Source organism: Aricia agestis, chromosome 15 (assembly GCF_905147365.1).
Source record: "Aricia agestis chromosome 15, ilAriAges1.1, whole genome shotgun sequence".
Lineage (NCBI taxonomy): Eukaryota > Metazoa > Arthropoda > Insecta > Lepidoptera > Lycaenidae > Aricia > Aricia agestis.
In genome coordinates, this window is record NC_056420.1 from 2,352,387 (window position 1) to 2,363,447 (window position 11,061).

The 11,061-nt window shown below is 36.0% G+C and overlaps 1 protein-coding gene and 1 long non-coding RNA gene across 2 annotated transcripts; both read left to right on the forward strand.

Moving 5' to 3' along the window:
- Positions 1–1,015: 1,015 nt before the first annotated feature.
- Positions 1,016–2,626, forward strand: LOC121734310. Its single transcript, XR_006036699.1, has 4 exons — positions 1,016–1,218; positions 1,759–1,796; positions 2,480–2,521; positions 2,616–2,626. It is a non-coding gene; the product is annotated as an uncharacterized LOC121734310 (long non-coding RNA).
- Positions 2,627–2,666: 40 nt separating this feature from the next.
- On the forward strand, positions 2,667–8,984 carry LOC121734336 (serine protease snake-like). The gene is made up of 7 exons (XM_042124870.1): positions 2,667–2,757; positions 2,961–3,023; positions 5,995–6,086; positions 6,536–6,712; positions 7,036–7,255; positions 7,649–7,812; positions 8,794–8,984. The coding sequence occupies exons 2-7, from the start codon at positions 2,966–2,968 to the stop codon at positions 8,980–8,982; spliced, it is 900 nt and encodes a 299-aa protein (XP_041980804.1). The 5' UTR covers positions 2,667–2,757; positions 2,961–2,965; the 3' UTR covers positions 8,983–8,984.
- The last annotated feature ends 2,077 nt before the right edge of the window (positions 8,985–11,061 follow it).

An 11,061-nucleotide genomic window follows, 5' to 3' on the forward strand; every position in this document is an offset into this window, starting at 1 on the left:
TTCGAACTGCATTTCATAAAAGCAGACAGCTGATCACAGGTCAGTAAACATATTATCACGTATGTTTTCCATTGATAGGTATTGATAGGTGCAGTAGGTAACTGTGTATGTATTTTTACAGATGTGTAAATCGGATGATGATCGGATGTGAATTATGATTTCTTTTCCTTTTTGGCCGGAAGTAAAAACTGAGTAAAAACCTGAGAAACGGAAATTAATAAATTGTAACATTTTGTTAAATCGTGAAAACTATTGTAATTTAATAATCATTACAATATTGGTGGTTTATTCACTACCTACGGGCTAGGGTATAGGGCACACCACGATCAGCTGTTTTGTCTTAACTCATGAGTCATGACTAGCGCATAGCCGCGCGCGCGGTATTCGGCGCGGGCGGCGCGGGGGGGCCGGCCCGGGGTTTCATTCATCGGCGGCGGGCGATATTATCGCGCATTAACTGCACGCATTATACATTGCGTGTTAAAATTTTTGACTATTTAAAAAACTGGCGATTACATGAAAATTTCTTGCACCCTGCGGTCTTTTGACACCCTGTATATATATATATATATGGGCAAGGGCCCAAGCGTCACGAGTTTCCCCTTACAAAAGTGAAAAAAAATTTTGGTCTTTCAGCGCTGCTACTTTCACAGTGAACTCTCTACTAGGAACACGTACACACCCTAAAGTATTATCACTTATTTTTGTTACACCCTGTATATATATATATATATATATATATATATATATATATATATATTTATATGGACATGCCCGAAAAACCGAAAAACCGAGCGGTCGGTGCGCCGCGCCGCGTGGGCCGTGGCGTACTAGACGGCTTATCCATATAATTCTATACGTTGTCATGCGCCGCTCTCGCCCCGCTGCCCGCTGGTTTCGAGACTTCAGCCTTAGGCTGCTGCGCCATGAGATCACAATTCACAAGCTATTATCGCGCTAATATAATAAATAATATTATGATTATACTTTTGCAGTAAACAGGTTTTATTTATGACTCAACCGAACATAATATTATTCTCAATAAGTATTATTATTCATAAGTATGTCTGTGTGAGCGCAGGTCACTTATCTCGCGATAAAATATGCTAAAACAAATAAGTGTGCTTTGAAATAATATGTTGTTATAGTGTTATAATTTTTTGATTGAAGTAAAAAGGAAGGAAAAAATGTATACGTACACAATAATTGCATTTATATGTAAGTATTCAAAGAGTAATTTTAGATTAAATTATTTCCTAAAGTAGCAAATTCTGTTATGTTTTAATTGCAACCCTGATAGCATAATATTATTAATTAAATTCGGAAATGTTATCAGAAGTACTTCTTGCATGTCACGACTTAAAATCATAATAATAATGATGTTCGTAAATAAAATAACACAGAAGGTAATTTCATTTTAAAAATCAATGATAATAATAATAATTGACATAATATTGTCATGACATCACCTTTGTCCACACTGTGCCTTTTTCTGTTCGTCAAGGGCATGCGTTATAGCGCAGTTAATAGCGAACGTGAGGCATGCCCGCGACGCATGCCCTCTGACCGTATCCAAAAAACAAAAATGAGAATGTTGGCGTTGCATTCGTTGACGAATTTAATTATTGAATGCGCCAAAACGAAAGTTGAAATAAAGAAGATGACGAAAATTGAAGACGAAAGCGCATAGTGTGGACATAGCTATTATGACTTTTATTAGTCATCAAAAGTTAATCAGTGTCGTCTATTACATTACAGTTGCCGCAAGTATTGCAGATACAACGAGATTAAAAAGAGTATGTTAAGTATCTAAAAGCTGTTTTGTTATGTTAGTACATAACTTCAAATTCTTTATATTAACTAACTAGATGATTCGGTAAACTTTTTTTTTATGAAATAAGGGGGCAAACGAGCAAACGGGTCACCTGATGGAAAGCAACTTCCGTCGCCCATGGACACTCGCAGCATCAGAAGAGCTGCAAGTGCGTTGCCGACCTTTTAAGAGGGAATAGGGTAATAGGGGAGGGTAAGGAAGGGAAGGGAAGGGAATAGTTGAGGGTAGGGAAGGGAATAGGGTAGGGGTTAGGGGATTGGGCCTCCGGTAAACTCACTCACTCGGCGAAACACAGCGCAAGCGCTGTTTCACGCCGGTTTTCTGTGAGAACGTGGTATTTATCCGGTCGAGCCGGCCCATTCGTGCCGAAGCATGGCTCTCCCACGTATAAATGTAAATCTTCTAATGTAAATCTTTCCTGGACTTTCGAGAATATTTCAAGACTTAAATTTGCCGAATCGGTCCAGCTGTTCTCTAGATTTAGTGAAGCTACCAAAATAAAAAAAAATCAATATAATAATATAATATGATTTTGGAAAATATCATATTTCGCAATTTTAGAAATCAAATGTAGGGTAATTTATTACGATTAGTATTATATGCGATAATTTAAATTATTTTTAGCACGAGATTTATTATTTTCAGCACGATCAAACATGGATAGGGCCAAAAGAAACAGACGAAAAGGTAAAATAAGAATATAACTACAGAAGTTAGATATTATTATAATGTTACACTTTACAATGACACTGTTGATGATAATACTTTTTATCGTACACAGGAGAGTACAAACTCGACTGATGGTATTCAAACCTTTATTGAAGTAACAAAGCCGAATCCAAATGAAGTAGAAAACCCATGTACACGTCTTCCACCTGAAACACCTAATTTTAAGAAGCCTGGACGAAGAATCAGTGAAACAAGTAAGTTATCACAACCTGTTTTTATAATATCTAAGTCATTGACAGACAAAAGTGATAGTATTTTACAAACTAAATCATACATTTCAAATATTAATCTTTTCGATACCAGTCATCCCGAAAACGTAAACCTTATTCAACATAACTTCCTTTTCTAAACGCAAACTACTGTTTGAATAAAAAAAATATAACATTACAACTTTCAGAATGCATGGAATATTTATGGGATACTAAGGCCAGGGTGATTATAGGAAAGAATAGAGCAGACTGTAAGTATTTTTTTTTAATAATAAAGCATCGTATATCTGGCAAAGAGATACTGAAAATTGATGAGATGAATGATTTTTGGCAAGTAGCTTTCCAGATATACCTGGCATAGAGCAACATTATATCGACGGGTCCCAAGAACAAAATCTTATGGAAAAATAAGACGAAATGTATTTTATTGCGTTTTTGGATTCTACATACTAAAAACTATATGGCACCATATATTTTTTTATTTTATATCCTCTTATTTATTGGAATAATCAATCGAACAATATCTTATTAGAAATATATACCCACGAACAAACATGTAATGACATGTAGGCGCTTGTTCTTTGCAACTCGCACCGAGCGCGCAGCGTCGCAACGTCATATACGATATTGTTCTTTAAAAATATAAATAAGTCCATCAGTAACTTATAAATAAATTAATGTAAAACCTATTTTACTTTTATATTCATAGACTATACAATGAGACTGTTATTAGACATATTTATTTTGTAGCTTATTATTTTAACATAAGTCGCTGTTCGGTAAAAAACAATTTCAAGTCAATTATCGCTTGAGCAGATACGATTTTGTTCTACAAATTATTAATAAAAAAAATTGTCGTATATAAATAAACAATTTTGTTCTCTGTAAACCTTTTTAACATGCGTGTTTGTTTCACACAAAAGTATTTTATTCAATATTTTTTTGAATAAAACAGTACCATTTTTTGTAAGTAATAAGATTTTAGTTATATATACTACTATAACATATACCTTCTTATTTGCTTTCTGTTAGAAACTGGATGCCAACGCTACACCAACATCAGCTCGCTGGAGCCGAGAATATTGGCCGATATGACAGAAGTTTGGCATGATATTTTTGATGAAAATAATGAAAATGATAGATTGAGGGAGAAATCAGATTCTCATAATATCCATAACCTAGATACCTATTATGATACCTGCGATCAAATTACTTCACCGCCTATGTATTAGCCACCAGCACCGCTTAGCGCCTACAGATGAAGTATTTACTCCATTGAGGTAACTCACCAGCAATATAATATATTATTATATTATTGAAGAGTTTGAAGAACCTGCAATTTCTACCACACCATCATCATCACATAATGGTATTAGGTCTACCACATATTCCCACCACTGCAACTCCTGTGTCGCCAGGATCAACAGTAGTAACCACGAAAACTCTTTGATATGATCTCAGGGGTGCCCGAGGGACAAGCTAAATCTGTCTTAAGACCCGCAACGACATTAATCAGAAGAAAGGTAGGAGGAGTAGGAGATAAGGCCCATCACACATTCACATAACATGGTATTATAGCTACACTTATGCCTTCCTCAGTTAATGTACACAAAAAATGGAAAGATATTTTTTGTGCCGATAATAGTGGTTGGATTGATTCAGTCGAATCCCTAAATAATAGCACATCAAACTTAACGCCTGAAACTGCCCCGAAGCGAAAGTCAAAGAAACGTTTGGTACGTCGACAAGACTGGTTGAACGCGAAACGAAAAACCCGGAAAATCTTGGAAAGAGTTACGTTTCAAGAAGAGGTAGATTTGTTAGTGACAAAATGATAGAAAAACCGTGTAGTTGTAAGTATAAGACGTGTGGAGACAAAATTCAGACAGAAGAACAAAGACTTGAATATTTTAATCGATTTTGGAAGCTAGGAAATAGAGACTGCAGTGCCTGTATCAGAAAATGCTTATTCGTCACTATTAAAGCTAACAAAAATAAATATTTAATAAGTATGTGCGATTCTGGCGTCATAAATTCAAACAATGCAATGCCAAATATCAGCTGGCCGATTTTGTATCGTATATTTTGTGAGTTAATTACTGAGTTAGTAACGAAACGGCGGAGTGAGTAACGGAAAGTCTCACTAGCATACAAAAGTGAGACTTTCCATACAGAATCGGCCAGCTGGTAGATAATTCGAATAAAAACTGATTTGATTTAAATTTAGGCATATCATGGTCACCATAGAAACGGTTTCTTTACGGAAGAATAGACAAAGTGACAGTTAGACAATGGAAAATTGGAAATCCGCCATTTTTCGATAAAATCTATCAGTATGTCGATTCTTTTCCATGTCTACTGTTGTAATGCTAGGTGAGAAAAAGAGTAAAATTTATTTTTGTTAAATATTTAGCTCACTATTTTTTTTAATTACTTTTTCTATAGGTGCACTTACCAAAATAAATACAGCTTATTATTACTTACACGTTTTTATAATAATTACTACTGAAATAGAACCTTTGTAACATACACGTTTGACATTGGTGTTAATTCAAAAAGAAGGTTAAAAACTACTTTTTAATATTATTTTTGAGATCAAAATGTTTTGAATTTATTTATTTAATTAAAGTTTTGATAATTACATTGTTATTTTGAATATCAATTCGAACATTAGGGCTTAATTTTCTTTTAAGACATGAAACCGAAACATCAATTCCCTAAAACAAAGTCTTAAATAAAGATATATACTAGATTGTTCCAAAGAACAACGTCGTATATTAACATATGCACTAGATCGTTCCGGAAAACAAAACCTTATTGTATTATAAGAATTCATTTTATTCGAAAATAACAATTTAAATCTATAAAAAAATATGACAATAAAGGAATTAAGCTCTTCAATAGCTTTTGCAATTTTTTTTCTCAAAAAATGTGTATTTGCTTCAACAATTTATAATTATATTTACACAGAACTTGAAAACCTCATACCGTAAACCAATATTTTCATACATACGATTTTGTTCTTGGGACCCGTCGATATTATGTAAACTGATATGTAAACGAATGGAAAATACCGGAGAAAGCCATCACAATAAGGCATTTAGACTAAACTTTTCACGATATTTTTATTTGTAACGATAAATGTAACTGAATTTTTATATAGTCTAAATGAAAACTATTAAAGCACTCTGTATCAAAAATATGACATATGACCTATTGCAGGTTTAGAATATTTGTTACAACTGCCAGAAGGCCGTCGTCCTTTATCTGCTGTTGGTGGAAGAGATACTATACCAGGAGAATTTCCGCATATGGTAGTAGCCGCTGCTTCAACATTGCTTCTGTATACTCCTAACATTGCTTACATGCATTAAGAGGGCTGCAGTCTCAATAAACCTCGATCGCTGACGAATACCATCTTCACAAACTAACAATAAAACATTGTAATATTATATTGCCTTTCTGCGGCACCCAGGAACATTTTTAAGAGCTTATGTTGTCTCACTGCTGGGCAAAGGCCTTATAATTATTAAATTATGTAACTGTAATTAAATGAAATTTTTGACATACATTATCTGTAAAACTTTTCATTAAATTGAAGTTTAATCATAATTGAATGTCTCTGAGTGTGGCAATTAGACTACGTTTCAATTATACTTTTTTTTACACATAATATTATGAAGATGCTTATGCCAAAGAAAAAGCAGCACTATTAACCAAGCTTGCAATGAAAAATAGTATGAAAATAATTTTTATTTACCAGGGTGCTTTAGGATGGAGGACTGTTAGTAATACTTGGATTTTCAAATGTGGCAGCTCTTTGATAAGTGAAAAGTACATGTTGACGGCTGCTCATTGTTCAAAATCTCCACCAGACTCAAATCTTATGAGTACTACTGCGGAAATCGTAAGATTAGGGGACAAGAACATTCTTGATTTTGTGAGTAACCATACTAATATTATATATGCAAAATCCTGTTTGTCTGTCTATCTGTTACCTCTGCACTCCCAAACCGATGCACCAATTTTGCTAAAATTTGTTATGGGGATACGTTCAAGTCCGGGAAAGGACATAGGATACTTTTTATCCTGGAAAAATGGTACGGTTTACGATAAACGAATTTTGGCACAACGGAGTTCCGGGCGTTGTCTATTTAAAGTTAAAACAATAAAACACGGCCTAAAAATGTTCGCAAGCCTACAACTACTGTAAATAAGTAACCGACATTTCGCAATTTGAACGACAATCAATTTTACTTACAGCCCCCTCGATTGAATGCCCAGATATTTGACAAGAAGATTCTAAGAATAATAAATTATCCACTTTATAAGAGCCCGAAGAAGTACTACGATATAGCTCTCATAGAGCTAGAGGAGCCGGTGTTTTTCACAAAGTACATGATGCCTGCGTGCTTGTGGACCAATCCCAGCACAACCAACATCGGCAAGGCTACACTCACTGGATGGGGAGTTATTGAAACAGGTTTAATTATAGTATCGTCACAGTATTACAATATTCCATTATTGTAATACTGTGGTATCGTTATGGAAATAAACATTAGTAACAATGATTTCCTCCTCAGTGACGTTTTTTAGGATAACTAATCGTTTTAAAATACTATCCTCGTATCTCAGAGTACAGATTTGTTCTGTATTCTGAGCTTCGTATTTGAAACGATTAGTAATCCTATGATTGCTAATAATAAAAACGTTATCTTCCCCTTTGAGTAGTATTTGATTTTGTTATTATTTTAGTTGGCAATTCTCATAATTAATTGTTTTTATTACTTCGCTTAGTTTATCACATCTTTTTGTAGCTAGCATAATTATAATTAGTCTTGAAATATCACAATATGTTAGTGTTTTTTATGTGTAGTTAACAAAACAACGTCTCCTGAGCTCCAGGCGGCAGTTGTGGATGTGCTGGACTCGAGTGTGTGTGACGAACTGCTGAAGAACCACTGCAACAGGCATTGGTGCGGGATGCAGGAGCACCAGGTCTGTGCTGGGAAGCTGGCTGGCGGAGTTGATGCTTGTCAGGTTGGTTAATAGTTAAAAAAATTGATGAGAGATTAATGAAATAAACAATATGAATATTAAAGAGTAGATGAAGTGAAGCATTTCTTCTTAGGTAATGTTCAACTCTGATTGAAGGTTATTGGATTATAAATAATAGTTGTGTTAATATAATTGGGAGTCTCAGGCGTCCATTACACGCTCATGCAAGCGACAGTCAATTCCGTCAATCATGAATTATGTTTGACTGATGGTGACTGATGGACTGACGAATGGTATTAGACGGTCACTCAATTCTCTTCAGTTTTATGTCAGTCAAAGTCAAAATATTCGGTATACGTTTTCTACTTTTTTTCCTATTTTGTCAGATGTGACAACACTCACTCAAAATTCGTGACTGATGGTGGCATGAAGCAAAAATCAAAATATTCCGATTTTCGTCAATCAACTTCATGCAACCGTCTGTCACGCTCTTACACGCTAGGTTATCTATCAGTTACAACATGAGTGTGGTAAAACTGACAGCAAAACCTACCGTGTAATGGATGCCTAAGGGTCATTTCAGACCGCAACGCGATGCGTAGATATGCATTTCTAAATTAGTACTGAATTGACAGATTTCAATTTCATGAGACGTCTTGCAAATCTGTCAATTTAGTACAAATTTAGAAATGCATCTACGCATCGCGTTGCGGTCTGAATTGACCCCTAGAAGAAGATCTTCTTAAGGCCGATGCCCGCAATATTCATATTATGATGATTTCTCTTTCCTTTCTCTAAAGCCTTATATTTCCTATCTGAAGTCCTTTTCAATTCTGATGAAAGGTTATTGAATTATATACTTTAATAGTTGTTTACAACTATTTAAATAGAGGAGATCTTCTAAGGCTCCCAACTATAAAGTTGATCTCTCCGAGCCACGATGTGACTCGGCCAGGTCGATGCCCGCAGATATTTCTTCTTTCTAATGCCTACTCATAATATTCCCTATATCTTTTTTTTCAGGGTGATTCAGGTGGACCTTTACAAGTAAAAATCCCGCTCCCAGCGTCGACGAATCAGTCCATGCATTATGTCATCGGCGTAACATCATTCGGTATCAGCTGCGCGAGGGAGAATCTCCCAGGCATCTACACCAGAGTGTCCAGTTTTGTTGACTGGATCGAAAGTGTCGTTTGGCCTGATGACTTGTAAAATGTGTAAAATTAATATATTTTTTTTAAAACCCCACGATTTTTGGGAGGGTGAGAAGGGAGGAGGGTTACCACCGTATCACCCCCACCTTCAGGAATACTAACGCTTTGGAGAAATTCGCATTTAAACCCAAACCCAAACCCTCCCTACTCAACCCATCTCACCACCAAAATCGCAGGGGCTTAGGATGAAGCCAAACGAGCGTAATTTGTGAGTTGCGAGCCGCAGAATTTCGGCTGGCAGAAATTCTGCTGCATTCAGTTTCATACAAAAGTCCTGTTTGATTCACACGAGCGTAATTTTGGAGTCATGATTTGTATAAAAAGATATTTACGCGACTGAAATTCTGCAACTCACGACTCACAAAATTACGCTCGTCTGGCTTCACCCTTATTCTAAACTTTAGCTTTCTCAACTTTAAAATGTTACTTTTGATGTGAAACTTCTTTAAGCACCTACGAATAATAAAAACTATTTATTATTCGTAGTTAAGCGCACTGAGAGTGAAAATTCAAGGTTGCGTCAATAATAAATAAATATTGTTTCACGAATTTTGACAGAAGTCTCACTTCTGAAACGTTTGCTCTGTAACAATAATAAGGTTATTTATTATACCTAGCGGAATAGAGCAACAATCTCGAGATGTCAAACGAAACAGAAATTGGTTTCATCTGTGTGTAAAAATATGTGTACGTATACACTTACACAAGCATGATTGAACATGATTTCTATGAGATTAAATTGTCAACGTGCGGCACGTGCCGACTGGACGTCAAAAAAAGAGTGCCGCTGTCATGTATCACACGTCTCCTTTTACCACGCAGTGTTACTGATAGTGACATCTCTCTTGCTCAGGCCTGTGTTTCTCTATTCCGCTAGGTATATTAACTTTATTTTAACAACCTCTTTATATATTTGACGATTTTATGTGATGTTTATTAATGTACTAAAAACTCTTAATGAGGAATATCTCAATAAGTTGGGGAGACTACTCAAAATGTTAGGTACGTGTGTGGACTGCGCAAGTTCGACCACGCCTCAGAATATGGTAAACGACTTGGTTCGCTGCCCATCAGACTCCGTCGGGATGAGCATGTCCTCGGACTACTGTACAATGTTCTGTGCGATCCTCGCTGTCCTCCCTATTTGAAAGAGTGACCAAAGCCGTTCAGTGCGTTCTGGGTACAGTAGGACTCCATGTGGCCTTCACTAAAACTGACTATTTCAGGGGTTCTTTTATTGTGAGAGCTGCACACTAATTGCGGAACGATTTACCATGTGACATTTGAGAGTCAAGTTCACTAGCTATTTTCAAATCAAAACTGCATAACCAATAACCATCTTTTAAACAGAGTCGCTCACTAAAGGAGTGAGCACACTGAGACGGGCCGTGCCTGGGCTTAGCGTGCCGGGGCTCATCGCAAAAATCCGCCTCCATACAATTTGTATGGAAGCGGATGCGCGTATCGCACACTGTGTCGGGGCGCAGCGGATTTCCGCTTCCACACAAATTGTACGGAGGCTGATTTTTGCGATGAGCCCCGGCACGCTGAGCGGGGCTCAGCGTGCACGGCCCGTCTCAGTGTGCTCACTCCTTAAATCATCTGTAGTGCCATGTAAATATATTAGATAATAAGTTTTTCTCTAGCATCTGCTAAAATTGTTTGTCAACTTTTTGTATTACCCTGCTTATTTAATTATGCAATATCTCCATAGCCGCAGGGTTGCCTGGAAGAGATCGCTTATAGAGATAAGGCCGCCCTTGCCCACATTTTACTGTGAACATGTTAGTCAAACTAATTATAGTACCAATTTGTGAGCAATAAAGAGTTATCTATCTATCTATTTATATACCAAAGTTAACTTGCATGATTCATGTCAGACTTCTGTTCATCAAATAAACAACATGAATAAATCCTACGTAGTATTTTTTTTGTGACATTAATTTAAGATTTTTATAGGAGCAGAGTCGTCGTTGAATTCTTTTCTTTGACATAATCTAGTTTGAAAATTCAATTACAAAACAAAAATGATATTAATATTTTGATTGCACTATTTAATAATTGAAATATGATTATA

Bases quoted from the DNA above. Each gene is read 5' to 3' on its own strand.
- LOC121734336 (XM_042124870.1), top strand. From the start codon at position 2,966: ATGGAATATTTATGGGATACTAAGGCCAGGGTGATTATAGGAAAGAAT. The intron at 3,024-5,994 runs GTAAGTATTTTT...GACCTATTGCAG, and splicing joins AGGAAAGAATAGAGCAGACT to GTTTAGAATATTTGTTACAA. The intron at 7,813-8,793 runs GTTGGTTAATAG...CTTTTTTTTCAG, and splicing joins GCGGAGTTGATGCTTGTCAG to GGTGATTCAGGTGGACCTTT.